A 17992-nucleotide genomic window follows, 5' to 3' on the forward strand; every position below is an offset into this window, starting at 1 on the left:
ATCCCACGGACGAAGGAGCCTGGCAGGCTGCCATTTATGGGGTTGCACAGAGTTGGACACGACTGAAGCGACTTAGCAGCAGCAGCAGGGAAGGTGATAAAGTAGAATTACCATCATCATTTATAAAGGAACATTAGCTGCTGTTTGAGGTTATTTTGGTAGAGGGATGCAGGAAAAGGACAGAAACAAAAACAAAACCTATACCTACAGGTTAGAGGAAAAGAAGATGGCAGAAGACTCACCCAATTAGAAATAAGTTGGTTTCAAAGAGCAAAATGCTGAAATTCTAGTTTAGCTCAGATCCATAAGCATTATATAAAGTACGTAAGCAACTGTACTGCTGAACACTGAGGAACTGTACTGAAAAAAGTGAGCAGACGTAAATGAAACCATATTTACAGCTGCTCCAGAGACCCTCAACTTCTGTGAGTGGAAAGACTCTAAGAAGATTACTTAACCCCTGTTTCTGTACCAAAGCAAGGGAGGAACTCTATGCAGACAATCATCCAGCCATTCTGAAAGGTTTATCAACTAGGTAGGAGCACTTGATCCTGGCAGAGCAGTGTGGAGACCAGCCCAGAGCCTCTGCGACGGCTTGAGCATGTGCCCACACAGGTGATGAGAAAACCCAGGTCTGCAGGAAATTTACAGGTTTTGAGCAGGTCTGGGAGAAGCTAGAGGTCAGTACTCTGGAGCTTGCCCTGGGAGGCAAAGCTCAGTGAACAAAGTGTAAAGAAAAAGTAATCAGCCATTTTAACTCTGGCAAAGAGTTCTGTCATTAACAATCAGAGAATTTCAATGGGGAGTTCACAGAATTTATCAAGGGGAGTCTGTTCACCAATCACCACCCCAAGGACATCATGACATTATAGAGCAATTACCCCACTAATATGGCCAGAGTTGCTGGGTTGGTTCTTTAGTGAGGGGAGGAGGTCTGCAGGGGCTAGAGAAGGTAATGTGCAGCGTCACTACGCGGCCAGAATCAAGATGAGGGGATGGCTATATACACAAGTGTGCCAATTAGAGACCACAAGACCACCTATCAGGGCTTCCCAGGTGGCGCAGTGGTAAAGAATCTGCTTGCCAATGCAGGAAACACAGGAGCCTCGGGTTCAATCCCTGGGTCAGAAAGATCCCATGAAGGAGGAAATGTCAACCCACTGCAGTATTATTGCCTAGGAAATCCTTTGCACAGAGGAGCCTGGTGGGCTACAGTCCGTAGGATCACAAGAGTCAGACACGAATGTGCCTACTTATCAACTCAAAATCACAAGCCAGCTTTTAGGGTCCAGAGAGGACAGAAATGAAAACCAGGTCCTCCTTTCCTAGAAACAGAGCAAAGCAACAGTGCAGACACCTGAACACGTCCACCTAACAACGTCACCTGCACTATGCTGACTCCTCAGCACAGCCTCTGTTTTAATAAAGGGGAAAATTACCCCAAAGTGCTCATCTAGTTCTGAAGACAAAGAACAAGATTATTTGCCTTCAGCATCCCAAGCTTAGCCTTTTTAGTATAGAGAACAGGCATCTTCCATTGAGGAATTTGGTGGAAAATATGCACTCCACTTGGTTAAAAACAAATTCGAAAATAACTGAGCACAGTGTTCCCTCCAACACTGGACTACCCTATTCCTCCAGCCCTGGCCTCGAGTTTCACAAAAACCATCCCTAAGTACCCCCCCACCCCCAGAGAACTCTTCCTTCTCTGAATAATGAAGGCTCTCTTATACTCCCAGCCAGGCAATTCTGCACCAAATTATATACAATTTTGTACTGTTTGCTAAAATTATATACAACCTTGTGCCATTTGCTAATTGTCTTGCATGTAACAAATGCATTTTCTTCCCCAAATAAGATATATAAATTACTTAGGAAGAAGGTTTAGCTTTATTCTCCAATCATCTGTTGCTCCTGAGCACCCAGGAGGCAGCTAACACATACCACCTGAGGAACCTCCCTGGGGGGTGGCGGTGAGGGTGTAGACAGGCCCTTGGGCTGAGTACCAGGGGACTTTCTGTGCGTGGGTGCCCCATCACCTCTCTGGCACCCTGTGACTCCCTCCAGCCTGCTACCGGTTCGCAGCAGCTCGTCCTGTCCTCCTGACCAGCCACACAAGCCGCCGATAGCCCTCAGCGGCTTCTCTGCCTGGCACCCTCCTGCTACCTCTCCCAAGAGGCAGAAGTAGCTCACACAAGAGCATACAACTCGGCTGGTGCCCTCATTTAATCAGGCTGCTGCAAATGGCTGGCCAAAAGCAATAAGGGCATGACTGAGAGACTGTGGGAGTTTAATATAAAAAAATTAATAAAAAAAAAAGGGGGAAGGAGGAAGGGTCTACCTTTTAATAGGGCCCTAATTACCCAACTCATAGGATCAACCCAAATGAGATGGGAGTTTATTTCAGGTTTTTTTTTAATTATTATTTTTTTATATATATATAAATTGCTGCTATGTGTTTTCTTTCCTCTGAGCAATTATGCAGCAAGTACGTAAAGAGGGGAGAAAATATTAATTAAATATAAGGTAATTGTGGAGTTGGCCTGGAGAGAATGAGTCTGAACTCTGGACGATCGCCGGCTACTAGGGTTTGAAGACTGCTCAGGGCCTCCCAGAAAAGAAAGAAATAAAAATACAAGCAACCAACATGCAGATGCCGAGTGCAGCAGGAAAAGAGCAGTGCACAGAAACATGAGCAAAGCGAAGGCGCCATGGGGTTCCAGGCACCCGGAAGTCAGCGATGCCACCAACTGCTCAGGGCTCCGTGCTAGAAAGAACACCCAGAAGTTTAACGCCCAAAAGATGGTCCAGCTGCTCTTCTGGTGATCAATAGTTAAATAAGTAGATTAAAATGTGAAAAGAGACTGAGGAATGAAGGACTGAAGAGGACCAGAGTGTTCAATTTGAACTTTAGTCCAAAGTCAACCACAACTTCAGTCTGAGGGGCACTGAGGCAGGCCCCACGGGAAACAAGCTCCCAACCTAAGGGACTGGCCAAGCAAAGCCTCCTCTGGCTTTCACACCACCGAGACCACGAGGAAGAGCCCACGCAATACCGAGAGAGAGAAATGAAGCCACTGGGGGGTGGTGGGAAGTGAGCCGTACTTGGGAAGAGCAGGTGATATGCAGGACAACAGTGACTCCTTCCACCAGTACCCGCAGGGCTGGTATCACCCGGGCCTTCCTCCAGCTCAGCCAGATCCAACTCACCTCCTGCCTTGGAAAGTCTTAGCACAGACCGGAATTCAAACTTGTTCATACCAGCTAAGGGCCTCACGTCATCCCCTCCCACTACCTCCAGAAGGAGAGGGAAGGAAAACGGGTAAAACTACAGACCCTGCTGAAACAAAAGCTTGGTGGTATATCCCTAAGCTTGCTATCACTATTCAAGGAAAGAAAAAGCTCTGCAAAGTTAAACATAAAGCTGGCCCCTCTGTCAAACTTATCTGGAGAACAAGTCTTTTTTTTGCAGGGGGAGGGGAGGGCGGGCCTGTGACGCACAGCCTGTGGAATCTTAGTTCCCCAACCAGGGATTGAACCCAGGCTCCAGCAACGAGAGTGCAGAGTCTTAACCACTGGACTGCCAGGGAATTTCCAGTACAGAACAGGGCTTAATATTCAGCTAAGAGGATTTGCAGCAGGCCTTGAAATGCAAAACAGAATGAAAATGGGGCAGGCACTTGGGCTAAGACCACCAAGGCAAATGCACTGTGTAAAGAAAATTAGCTTCAGTACTTAGTAGGCCTCTTCCCTATCAATTATGTAAGCAGAGAATGTTGGTAATGAGCATCACAAACCTAATTACAGGCCAGGCAGAAACAGAACTCTCTCCCTTATCTGTTCTTCAAAGGCCACATGAAGTGCCCTCACTCTGAGGAACAGAATGGCTATTTCAGACAATCAAGCAGCTCAGCTCCTTGGTCAGGTCCAGCAACCTCGCTTCAGCTCAGCCACCATAGGTTTCGAGCATCCCACCGATTAACAATAAATAAAATGGTGCATCACCAGACCAGGGGTGGGTGTTCTTCATTCCAGAAAAGACCAGGCTTTACTAAGAGGGAATCTCGCTAACCTCTGCATTCCTGAAAAGCAGACAGAAGCGAGAGGTCGCTGACGGGCTTGGTCTCCACAGAACACCTCCACTCCTATACTCGGGGGCACTACTGATGCACGACTATAGGATCATCAGGCTTCTTTAAACTCAGTGTTTTAATTAATAGAGAATCATACTATGTATTTTAATTAATAGAGACTCATACTATGTATCGTGGCTTCTTACCAGTGGCTCTCGAGGCACCACATTTTCACTTCCTGGAGCAGAGCTTGGCTGCAAAGAAAAATAAAAACAAAAGTAAGATTGCAGTGCCACCCAATGGACATCAAAAAACCAAAGGCGTGCCATTCCGGAGCGACACACACCAACAACTACTTCTGGCACTTCTCGCCAGTTTTCCATACTGCAGAGAGGTCTGTGGTGGGTTCCTTGTAAGAGGTAGCTCAAGGAGCCCAAATTTGCTAGAGAAAAAGGAGAGAGGGCTTCTGGGGTCAGGTTCACAGTCACAACAACTCAAGAAGGCTGAATTTGGCTTCAGAGGGCCCAAGCAGCTGAGTAGCAGCGGCTGGGGACCATCATGAAACCCACAGCAATAGCAAAGTCCACAAAAGGTGCTAAGTAAGAGTCAAACTTTCCTTTTGCCATCTCTGCCCACCACCCCCTCCACGCTGACCAGTGAGCAGAGCGAAAGTGGGGAACCGGATTCAGCCACAAGGGGGCCCCAGCTGCCTGCACGCAGCATCTATTTGGACCCAAGGAAGCAGTAAACTATGGACACCGGTTCCTGTCACCACCTGTTGCCCAGGATACCAATCCCCAGCAGAAAAGAAAGTTGGGTTTTTTAAAATAAGCTAGTTAACAAGCTGACAGATAAACAGACCAACCCAGAGCCAGGCACCATGTGGCCCACTTGCCTGGTCCTAGTCAGTTTCTTTCTCTGGATCTCTCCCCTCACCCTCGAATTTACCTTCAACCCTTAGCTGACATGGCCACAGTTCAGAGAAAGGGAGAGACAGAGACAGACAACCTAGGAAGAAATCTACAAATCTCCAAAGAAGAAAACAAGCAGCTTGAGAGAGTCATGATTAGTTTACTGTTACTGATGTTCAAACCAATTCCCAATTATCCACAGATAATATCCAGACAAATGAGCTAATCTGTGGAGCCAGCCTCCAAACTCCTCCCAGCTGGTTCAGACGGCAAGCGCTAAGCCTTCTGGGGAAAAGGATGGAAGTGGAGAGAGAAAACAGTCCAGTCCACAGAGGGTTCCCAAAGATTCCTCATGCCCAGCTGCTCCCACACAGGGAGGCAAGGACTCTGCTGGAAGGACCCTACCACTTCATCCAAAGTCCTTCTCAAGAGCCCCTTCTTCCCTAGGACAAGAAGTTCAGCCAGAATAAAATTAGAAAGTATGGAAAATAACTGGAAACCTGAACGTGACTTCGCTTCCTCCTAAAGCTCCAGGCAAATATAAGCTGATGCATTTAGGGCTCCAGCCCACACCTCTCGAGTTCTACAACTTCCTGCCTTCTCCTGGACTTAACAAATCCCACAGCAGATTCATAATCCTTGGCCTCCACCACACATGACCTCTTCTGCTTTCCCTGTCTGGGTGAAAGTGAACCTTCCACCAAAACAGGCAAACTAGAACCCAAAAGACCACCCTGGGCAGCGCCTCCCCTCACCTGCCAGAGGAAACACCGTATCAAGTCTTCCCCAATGCCTTCCTAAACATCCATGGGATAAGGCCATACGCTTTGCTCCATTTCTTCTAACGTCACTTAGGTCCAAGCTTCCAAAAACCCCTGCCTGGACCACTGCCATAGCCTTCTCATCAGTTTACTCACATCCATGCTGGCTCTGTCTTCTAATTCAGTTTCCACCCTGCAAGCAGACTATCTCTTCAAAACAATAATCTGATCTCATCCACCCACCTGCCCAAGTAAACAACGACTCTAATACAGAAAAACCTTCTCAGTTTGGCCACCATGCGTCTCCTCTGACTACATACCAGGTCTGGCACCACATTCCCCAGCTCTGCTCACAACGCACACACTCGCCTTTTCTTCCTCTGTCAAGGGGCCTTTGCACCAGCTGTTCCTTCCCTTCTCTCTGAAGGCTTAACTTATCCTTCAGATGCCAGCTAAGTCACTCTTGGGAAAGCATTCCTTCTCTGACAGGAGAATATCTGTATATTCAAATCTCCTGAATATACACTCACACCATATACCTCTCCTTCAAGGACTAAGCCAAACTGCAATTTTAAGTGTGTCATATCTGACTGATGTCTTGTCCTCACAGGATTATACACGCCAAGTGGGCAGAAACTCTGTCTGCTCATCACTGTATCCCTGGGCCCTGGGTCAGTATCAGGCACAGGTTATATGCTAGTTTGCTTAATCATGTCCAACTCTCTTTTGTGACCCTTTGGACTGCAGCCCACCAGGCTCCTCTGCCCATCGAATTCTCCAGGCAAGAATACTGGAGTAGGTTGCCATTTCCTCCTCCAGGGGATCTTCCCAACCCAGGGATCAAACTCGCTTCTCCTGTGTCTCCTACATTGCAGGTAAATTCTTCACCCGCTGAGCCACAGACCTTCCACAGATATTTGCTGAATGAATGAACGGGCAACAAAGAGCAGGATGGACTGGGTCTGAACAGATTATATAAAGTTCACTGCCTTCTTGAGGGCTTCCTTCAGTCCATCTGGTAAATATTAAGTGCAAACATTTACTAAGCTCCTTCTTCATTTCATTCTCACAATAAATGTATGGAAGTATTGCTGATGAGGAAACTGAAGCAAGGGAGGTTAAATAACTTGCCTATGATGAGTCAGCTAAAAGGACAGATACCAAAAGGACTGGAGTTCTTCTACTTAATCAAAATAATCGAGTTTTGTTTAGACCACATTTTATTAAGCAACAACCTTAATGCTATCCCATAAATAATAATGTAAGTTATCTGCCTAGATGGAACTAACACAAACAGCTCTATTATTCAGGAAGCCACGTTCTGATTTAAACTAAAACTTTCTTCCTGAGATACAACTAATCACTGTGAATCATAAATCTCCAAGGAACTTTCCTTTAAATTAGTTCATCTCCTGAACAGCTAATATTTGCCAGAGGAAAAACTTTAAACCATATACAGCACCAAATTAGTCTGTTTCATCATATATTCTTTTGTACCTTTTTATGTGAACCATGTAAATATACTCTGCTTTAAAAAATTGAGTATTAAAAAATTTAAAAAGGAAGCTCCCTTCTCATCCCAACAGGCTCCTCTTCCTTGGGGACCCACCACTGATGCTGGCTCCTTACAGAGTCTTTCTGGGATATTCAAAGTGTGCAAGAAGCACAGCCCCACCAAGGAGCTTAAATAGCAACACTCTGAATTCCTCAAACTTTGACTTCACAGAGCCTTCTAAGGGTCTCAGCACACCAAAGCCCGACCTCCGAGCCCATTCTCAGGGGCTGCTAAGAAAGGAGCATTTCCCCACATCATATTCCAACTCACTGCTCTGTATGAGATCAGTCAAACCTTACAGTGACCTCACAGATGACTTCTTACCAATCTGAGAATTGCCTAATACAATTATTTTCCAGATGATTCTCTAGTTCATGCTGAAATACCTGTGTTCTTTAGAAAACTATTTCTTGATGACCAGGACAGGCATCATTCATCCTTACTACTCTGCATGTTGATTTCCTTGATGATACCATATGAAATTCTTCATTATATAACTTGTTTATTAATGCCTGTCCCTGCTAGTTTTCAGTTCCTTGAAGGCAGGCATTTTACCACCTTGGTGAAGGCTGATCTTCAGCACTTAGAATGTCACTAATATCAATACTCAATTAATATGTTCTTATTTAGTTAAAAAATTAAAACAAAGGAACCACTTCATATACATACGCAAAAATGAAGCAGGCAAAGAACAATGGCAGAGTCTTTCTCTGGAGCATTTCGCCAACAACAAAATACAAATCTGGCCAGTCTCAAAACAATGTCATGACCCAATGGATCTCAACTCTGGGGTGGAATCACCCCCAGACAGGCATTTAAAAGTGTGTGGAGGTGCTTCTGGCTGTCACAGGGACCATAGAGCCCCACAGGCATTTAGAAGGCAGGGGCCTGTGGGGCTAAATGTCCTACAATGGACACAATGAAGGACTGCTCCATTCAAAACACCAATCGGACCCCTAGAAGGATCCTAACAAGTCCACTTCCTTATGACAAGGAGGGGGACAGACTCCCATCTTTAGCATGCAGCTCAGACATGGTTTTGAAAGAGGGGTAAGGTCTGAGCAGCCAAACTGCTTGTCAGAAGCTGAACCAAGTCCACACAGATCCATGAGTCTCACCAGTTCAGCTTTATTCAAGAATTTAGCTCAGTTAAAAAATACAAATATCAAATCATGTTGTACACCTGAAATTAATATAATGCTGTATGTCAAGTAAAAAACCTCAATAAATTTTAAAAAGAGAACTTTCCTGGGGGTTCAGTGGCTAAGACACAGTGCTCCCAGTTCAGAGGGCTCAGGTTCAATCCCTGGTCAGGGAACCAGACCCTAAATGCCACAACTAAGAGTTTGCATGCCACAACTAAAGATCCCATGTGCAACAACCAAGACCCAACACAGCCAAATAAATTAAATAAAATATTTTCTTTTAAAAAATAACTTAAAGGAAAACATCACAGTAAGGACAGAAATGTGAGGTATAAGAAGTAGGACTTCTAGAGATGAAAAAACATATCTGAAATAGAAATTTCACTGAATGGTAATGATAGATTAGATACTTCAGGAAAAAAAGTAAGTGCACTTGAAAACACCACAGCAGAAACGGATTAAAATGAAGGATGGTGGGGGACCCCAAAGAGAAAAATATTTGAATAATGACTGAAAAATTTCTAAGTTTGATGAAAATTAGAAACTCACAGATCCAAGAAGTTCAACAAACCCCAAGCAGAACACACACAGAAGTATACTAAAGTACACCATAACCAAATTCTAAAAATACATGAAAAAGGGGAAAATATTATAAGCAGCCAGAAAAAAAAGAGAAACATTACCTACACATATTAATCATGATTAAAAATGACTTCAGGCTTCTGATCAATAACTGTGCAGGCCAAAAAAAAAAAAACAACAACAGGATAGTATCTTTGGCTCTTCCTCAGCACTGCCCACTTTACAGAAGTGACAGCCATAAGGGCCACCTTCAGACCCCTCGTGAAGCTCGTCAAAAAGAGGACCAAGAAGTTAACCCAGGCCAGCTGGACTGATATGTCAACATTAAATGGAACTGATGGAAACCCAGAGGCCCTGACAACAGGGTGCTCAGGAAACTCAAGGGCCAGATACGAGCGCCCAGCGCTGGTGACGGGAGCAACAAGGACACAGAGGTCACACTGCCCGGGGGCTTCCGGAGGCTCCTGGTCCACAGCTTCAGGGAGCCTGCAGCGCTGCTGACGTGCAACAACCTTCCTGCGCTTAGGTTACTCACGTCTCCTCCAAGAGCTCAAAGCCACTGTGGAAAGAGCAATCCTGCCGGCCCTCAGAGTCTCCAATCCTACGCCAGGCTGCCGAGCAGAAGATGAACAGATAGCTTGTGTGCACACTGCGTTTGTGTTAATAAAACAACAAAAACTTGGCCATCTGGCATTTCAAAAAAAATAATATCTTTAAAACACCCACAGAGAGCAGGACACGACACCACTGTCAACCTGGAATTCTATATCCAATCAAATTCTTTCAAAAATGAATACAAATTAAAGACTTTTCCAAAAGGAAAAAGAGGCAGTGGTTGTCAACAGTATACGTGTATGACAAAAAACGTTAAAAGAAATTCTTTAAGCAGAAGAAAAACAACACTGGATGGAAACTTAATCTACATGAAAGAAGAACGTTAGAAATGGTCAACATGTTAACAAAAATACAAGACATTTTTATTTTTAAAAGATAATTTAAATGCACTGTGAGGTTTATGTCATATGTAGTAGTAAAATCTATGACACATAATACAATGGATAAAAGGGAAAATTGAAGCATATTTCTGTTAGGTTCTTATACTATATGTGAATTATTAAATTGTATGTGGTTTGAAAATAGGCTGTGGTAACTTAAAGTAACATATTGTAAACCTTAGAGCAATCACTAATTAGTAAAAAAAAAAAAAAAAAAAAATGGTAGAGGTACAGCTAAATCAACAGTAGAGATAAAATAAAATCCAAAAAATAATTCAATCCAAGAGAAGACAAAAAAAGAGAAAACAAAGAACAGATGAAAAAAAAAGAAAAAAAATTGCAAGATGGTAGACTTAAACCCAACCACATTCATATTTACCTTGAGTACAAACGAAACACTCCTATTAAAAGGCAGAGGCTGTCAGACTGAGTGGTGAGAAAACCCAAGACTGAGCTATAGACCGCCCATAAGAAACCCATTTTAAACAAAATGACACACACTGCTCAAAAGCCAAAGGATGGAAAATGACAGACCATGCAAACACTAATCATAAGAAAGCTGTACTGGCAATATTAATCTCAGACAACTTCAAACTAACGGATATTACCAATGATAAACAAGGACACTTTCAAAATAAGGGAGTTAATCAAGAAGACAAAATAATCACAGAAAAAACATGCTGAACTGACAGCATATTAAAAAGCAAAGACATAACTTTGCTGACAAGGGTCTGTATAGTCAAAGCTATGGTTTTTCCAGTAATCACGTATGAGTTGGACCATAAAGAAAGGTGAGCACTGAAGAATTGATGCTTCTGAACTAAGGTGTTGGAGATGACTCTTGAGAGATGACTCTTGAGTCTTGGACTGCAAGATCAAACCAGTCAATCCTAAAGGAAATCAATTCTGAATGTTCACTGGAAGGACTGAAGCTGAAGCTCCAATACTGTGACCACCTGATGTGAAGAACTGACCCACTGGAAAAGACCCTGATAATGGGAAACATTGAAGGCAGGAGGAGAAGGGGACAACAGAGGATGAGATGGTTGGATGGCATCACCAATATGATACACATGAGTTTGAGCAAGCTCCAGGAGTTGGTGATAGAGAGGGAAGCCTGACATGCTGCAGTCGATGGGGTCACAAAGAGACGGTCAGACACGACTGAGTGACTGAACTGAATTGAACGAAAATGAAAATACAACACACCTAAATTTGTGGAAGACAACTAAAGCTGTGCTTAGAAGGAAGTTTACAGTTTTAGTTAGGACTTTAGAAAAGAAGCTAGAGAAAGAACAAGTGAAACCCAAAGTAAACAGAAAGAAATAAAACTTAAAACTTAAAAACAAGAGAGGAAAATCAATAAAATAAAAACTAATTTTCTGAGGAATACGTCTTAAGACTGATAAATCTGTAGGCAGATCGATCAATTAAAAAAAAAGACATTAATTTCCAATAGTTGGAATGAAAAAGGGGAAATCTCTGCATATTTTATAGACATCTAAAAGATAAGGGAGGGCCACAACTACTGATCCTGTGTGCCTATGGCCCATGCTCCACAACAAGAAAAGCCACAAGAAGCCCCAAAACCACAATGAAGAGTAGCCCCTACTCGCCGCAACTAGAGAAAGCCCACACAAGGCAACAAAGACCCAGAGCAGCCAAAAATAAAATAAATAATTAACTTCTTTTTAAATAAAAGATAATGGAGGGACTTCCCTGGCAGTCCAGTGGTTAAGATTTCACCTTCCAATGCAAGGAATACAGGTTGGATTCCTGGTCAGGGAGTTAAGATCTCGTGGCCAAAAAACCAAAACACAACACGGAAGTGATACTATAACAAATTCAATAAAGACTATAGAAATGATCCACAATGAGGAAAAAGAAGAAACCTTCAGGAAAAAAAAAAAAAAGGAATACTATGAAACATCTTAAAAACATATCTGACAACTGAAATGACAGCAAATTCCTTGAGAAACATTATGGCAAGGCTGACCCTAGGAAAAAAAAAAAGCACGGAGCCTTAACCACTGAACTGCCAAGGAACTGCCCAGTAGTAGCAGTCTTACACAAACTATTTCAGAAAGTAGAAAAGAAAGGTGAGGGAGTTCCCTGGTGACCTAGCGGTTAGGATTCTGGGCTTCAACTGCTGTGGCCCAGGTTCAATCCCTTGCCTAGAAACTGAGGTCCTGCAAGCTGCATGGCACAGCCAAAAAAAAGATAAAAATTCCCAACTCATTCTGATAGGCCAGTATTACCTTGACAGTTAGATACAGATTTCTCTCTTTCTCTCTCTTACTCACACATACATACAAACTATAAATCAGTATCAGTTAGCCCTCCATATCTATGGGGATTTAACCAACCACAAACTGTGTAGTATATTATTTACTGTACTGTATATTTATTGAAAAAGAAATCCAAGTGTAAGTGGACCAATGCAGTTCAAACTCATGAGTCAACTATACTTTATTTGCATTAGGAGAAACATATAGGTAATAGATAAACAGAACAGAAAACAGTTTAGAAATTGATCTATTACATACTATTTTTCAATTTTTTTTAACAAAGATGGCAAGATCAACAAATGATGCTGGAACAACTGATATTCATATGGGGAAAAACATTAACCTCAGCCTTTACCAATATGCACATGAAAAGAGATGCTTAATGTTATTTGTCATCACAGAAATGCAAAGAAAAACCACAATGAAATACCACTACACACTCACTCAAGCTACACACTCAAACAGCTAAAATTAAAACAGACAGACAATACCAAGTGTTGGTATGGGTGTGGGGCAATCAGAATGTTCATACATTGTTGGTAGAATGAAAAACAGCACAACTTTGCCGAAGCTCCAATACTTTGGCCATCTGATGTGAAGAGCCAACTCACTGGAAAAGACCCTGATGCTGGGAAAACTGAGGGCAAAAGGAAAAGGGAAGCAGCAGAGAATGAGATGGTTAGATAGTATCACCAACTTAATGGACATGAATCTCAGCAAACTCTGGGCAATCATGGAAGTCAGCGAAGACCGATATGAGGCAGTCGATGGGCTCGAAAAGAGTCAGACATGACTTAGTGACTAAACAACAACAAGGACAACAACTTTACAAAACAAGAATGCAATCTACTACAGAGCTCAACATACACTTATCATGTGACCCAGCAATTACACTTGGGAGGTATTTACCAAGAAAAATGAAAACATGCTTCCACAAATACACATGAATATTTATAGTAGCCCCAAACTAGAACCAACCATGTGGGGAAGAGTCTCTAAGGTGACTCCCGTGATCCCAATCTCTTGGTATTCACACCCTTATGTTGTTCCTTTGAGTGTGGGCAGGAACTGTGACAGGTTTCTGGCCAATATACTATGGTAATGGTGACAGAACACATGTACTTACACATATGTGGTTACATTACTAAGACTGTAAAGTCCATTCACCTCTGAGGAAACACGTGGCCACCCGGGGAAGACCCATGTGGCAAGAAACCAAGGGTGGCCTCTGGCTAACAGCTGCTAAAAATGGAGTCCTCACTCTGCAGTCCACAAAGAGCCAAATGCTGTCAACAACCACACGCACTTGGAAGCAGATCCTTCCCCAGTCAAGACTCGAATGAGATCACAGCCCTGACAGACAGGTTGACAGCTGCCTTGTGAGACACAGCTAAATCATGTCCTGACTCCTGACCCACAGACACTGCGAGACAATAAATGTGTGCTGCATGAAGCTGCTAAATTTGTAAGAACATTGTTAGACAATAGGCAATTAATATACACCAAATGTCCAAGTGGTGAACAGATCAACTGTGCTGTTGATTTACCTGTACAATGGAATACTACACACTAGTAACAAGGAATGGATTGCTGACACCTGGTGGTGGTGGTTCAGCTGCTCAGGCACATACAAGTCTTACAACCCCACGGACTATAAAGCCCACCGGGATCCTCTGTCCATGGGATTTCCCAGAGAAGAATACCGCAGTGGTTTGCCGCTTACTTCTCCAAGGGATCTTCCTGACCCAGGGATCAAACCCCCATCTCCTACATTGCAGGCAGACTCTTCACTGCTAAGTCATATATGTACAACAATATAAAATTTTACTAACGCTATTCTGAGCAAAAGAAGTGCGACATAAAAGATTATATACATTATGAATACATTCATGTGTAATTCTAGGAGAGACAAATACAATCTATTAGTGGTAAAAAAAGCAGCTCAGATTTCCTGAGGCCAAAGGCTAGGATTTTCTTGGGAAGCAGAGTAAGGGAATGTTTGAGAATACTGGAATTGTTTTATCTTGACTGTGATGGTGGTTAAACAGGTATATATACATTTGTCAAAACTGACCACAACACATCTATTTGAGTTCCACAGTAAAGCTTTTGGCCACAAAAACTTGGTCACTCAAAAAGCTATTAACATACGGATTTTAAGTCAGGATAGGGGCAACGTTTTGGGGACTGGACAGTAACAGGAGGGACGCCAAAGAGGTTTCTGAGGTCCTGGTTATGTTTGATTGCTTGATTTGAGTACTGGTTACACAAGATTGTGTTCACTCTGTGAACATTCACCAAGCTGTACACATAATTGGTGGACTTCTTGGGTGTATGTTAAACACCAATAAAAAGGTTTTTTTTTTAATTTTAAAGGCTAGGGAGTCATGCTAAATTACACTAAAGAGGTAAATCAATGCACTCCCTATTTCTCCATTGGATCCTGAATTTGTTTTTTATTGGAAACATTTGAATGTGGTCTGTATTAATAAATAATATTTTATCAATACCAAACTTCCTGTGTGATAGTGGTATTATGGTTATGTAGAAGAATAACCTTACTCTTATGAGAGACAAGGTGAAGTATTCCAGAATGAAACACCATGTCTGTAACTATCAAATCCTTCTCAAAGAAAAGAAAAATATAAAGAGACTGAAATAGAGCAAATTCAGCAAAAGGTAAACAATGCATCTTGCAAGCTTTTATGAGAGTTTTAGAGGAATTCTCTGTATTATTCTTTCAACTTTTCTATAGGTTGAAAACTTTTCAAAATAAAGAGTGAGGGACAAAATATCTTGTTTGAACTTGTTATTCAAGAGTTCAGTAATCTTCCAAAACTGCATGCAGAGACCTGGAGAAGGAAATTAACATTCGCAACATGAGCACTTAAAATGTACCACATACTCTTAACATCTGTAACTTCAATCAACCCTCAAAGCAACCTTCTAGGTTAATTATTATTACTCCCATTTTTTTTTTTTTTTTTTTTTTTATTATTACTCCCATTTTATAGAGAAGAAAACTGACGCTCAAAGAGGTGGAGAGATAAGTCCAAGAGTGAGTGAGTGAGTGATGGAGTTCAAACCAAAGTCAATCAGGAAAACAAGCCTTTCTCTCCATAACATCTTTGCTGTACTCTTCTCCCTTTCCGGCTTCTATGTTTTTTCAGTCCAAAATTGACTATATCAAAGGATATAGTCTATATATCCTATATATATGTCTATATATATGTCAAAGGATATAGACTATATCCTTTGATATAGTTGATCTTGGAGTGAACATGAACAGACTCGAAACCTACATTCCGTAATAATTCTCAATACTCAACAATCATTAAACCATTGGATTGAACCATGCCTCTGCTCTTCACTAAAGACAGAAAAGCCGGTGGGAAAGTACAGAAATAGGGGTAACATTTCCTGTTCCTATGGGCTATAACATGTACAGACTAAAAGGGACTTTGATAAGAGATTAGCCTTGCAAAACAGAGTAATGTGGAGTAAACACAATAAGAATATGAAACAATAAATGCAATTCCAACAGACTATTTTGAAGACAGACTAAAACAATTATACCCTTATGAAAAAGCAAGTACATCAGTGAAATCTAAGTTACAAAGGACACCAAGGATAATCAGTAGTTAGGGTATTCCTTTAAATTTTAAGGTGATTACTTAAGAGCAAATAAAACTTTAGTGAACTTCTGGTCAACATATGAAAACTCATACTCCAAAAAATATTACAAGAGGGACTGAGGAAAGGCTTAGATTGCTTGTGAGTGAAACTCCAGAGTTTACTACATGGAATGATAGATAACACACTATGTCAGGCACTGTTCTAAAACAAGTTAACTCATTTAATCCTCAGACCAGTGCTATGAGATAGGCACTAGTATTATTCTTATTTTACAGATAGGGAAACTAAGGCCAAAGAAGTAACTTGTCCAAGACCAACACAGTTGGCAAGTAGTGGGGCTAGGATTCTAGCCCAGTGGGGATGGCTTCAGAGTCCATACTTTTAACCACTGCTATACTGCCTTTCAAAGAAAGTGTTGGTTATCTACCCTCAATCTTTCAAAACAAGAGACTTTCTAGGAGAGACAGAATACTGGCTCAATCCCACAGGTGTGATGCCTTCTTCTCACACCCAAACCAGGTTTGGGGGAATATATAAACAGTTCTTTCAGTTCCACTGTGTTTTACTGGAGAAATGGGAAAACCACTGATCAGGACTAGAAAATGAAATGCGAAGCAACTGCTAAAGAGAGCTGGTTCACTTAAAATGCATGCATTTGCAGCTTATTGTCAGACAGGGACGGAATCTGATGTGAAACATTCAAGTTTTGCCCCAGTCTGCCAGCATTTTCTGATGCAATCTCATCTCTACCAGCTTTGGAAAAGAGGGCAAAGGAGAAGCAGAGTTGAAAACCAAACAGAGGCTGGCCAAGTCCCCTTCAGGACCTTCGATTCCTTCCACGTGCACAGAGAAGACAATTTCTAGAACCAAAGGACTCCCTGGGTGCTATAAAGCCTCCCAGTGGCAAAAATTCTAGTAACCTTCACAATTACAATAAAATTACATGTTCTGGCATCCTTTAATCCCAGTCTATAGGCATTCCTAACATACAACAGTTCAGAGAAGCCCAGATTCTGAGGAGCCTCAGTATTTCAGCAAGCTAAGTGGGTTAAGGCAAGAATGAAGAGTCCCGCCCCCTCTAACTCAGGACACCCCCCCATACTCCAGAATTTTCGACAGTGAGAAGACCAAAGTAGCCCTCTTTATTTCTCATGTTTTACAATGCAGACATCTCTCTGAATCATTCGCTCCGCTAGCGGAAGCTGCTCTAGGGAACACGCTACTCCTCTAAGTGCAATTCCTGTAATAGACTTATCATAAAGAATGAAAGAGTAATAAGAAACACTAAGTGGTATTCTTCTGCCAAGGAAGTGAAATACCAGTAGGCGGCTGAAAAGTCCACAGGTGTTTCAAGGAGGTGAGAAATGAACGATGAGTCCAGGCTGACACCATTTTCTTCCTCCTCTGTCCAATCCTAACTAAACTTGCACGTGCAGGACTAACTGGTGGAGTCACACACAAATCCAGGCTTAATCAGGCTCGTTACAGACCCTGCAAAATGGCGCTTAATAGCCTGTACTTCATAAAGGTTGTAATGAGCATTAAACGAGATAATAAGAGTAATTTGTCCTCGGCATGATAGCACACACTCAGTAATTGTAAAGTACCGCTTACCCCCAGTCCACCCCACCTTTGGACTACAAACGCGTTCAGAAGCCTTATCATCCACGGCTTCCTGACAGGGATGAGCACTGGTCTTCAAGGTCCCCGAACTGGAGTGGGATTTGGTTGCATCTGTGACTGAAAGGCTAGAGTCTTTGGCTGAGAAAACCAAACTAGGCAGCAAGGACAGATTACCAGCCACTGGCTCGGTGGCGTCTGTTGTTTACAATGAGTCCCCTTCCTACCAACGCACTGAGAGAGTCCAAGTATATTTCCCACCCTCCAACTTAGCAGGGGAAGCGCAAAGGTGACTGAAAACTAAGAGGCTGGCAGCAGGGTGGCCCGGGAGGCTGAGGCTGCGGAGAAGTGGGAACCCTGAAGGAGTCAGGCCCCTCCCGGGACCGAAGGGCCGGGAACGATCCAGCCTCTCACCCCTCTCAAGCA

The 17992-nt window shown here is 42.6% G+C and overlaps 1 protein-coding gene across 1 annotated transcript in view; it reads right to left on the minus strand.

The window, feature by feature from the left end:
* The window catches only part of PEX14 (peroxisomal biogenesis factor 14), a 141422-nt gene that overhangs the window by 122994 nt on the left and 436 nt on the right, over positions 1–17992 (minus strand). The window contains exon 2 of the mRNA XM_043923183.1: positions 4280–4327. Coding sequence (XP_043779118.1) covers positions 4280–4327 — 48 coding nt within the window. The remainder of the gene's footprint in view (positions 1–4279; positions 4328–17992) is intronic.

This window comes from Cervus elaphus, chromosome 14, assembly GCF_910594005.1.
Source record: "Cervus elaphus chromosome 14, mCerEla1.1, whole genome shotgun sequence".
NCBI lineage: Eukaryota > Metazoa > Chordata > Mammalia > Artiodactyla > Cervidae > Cervus > Cervus elaphus.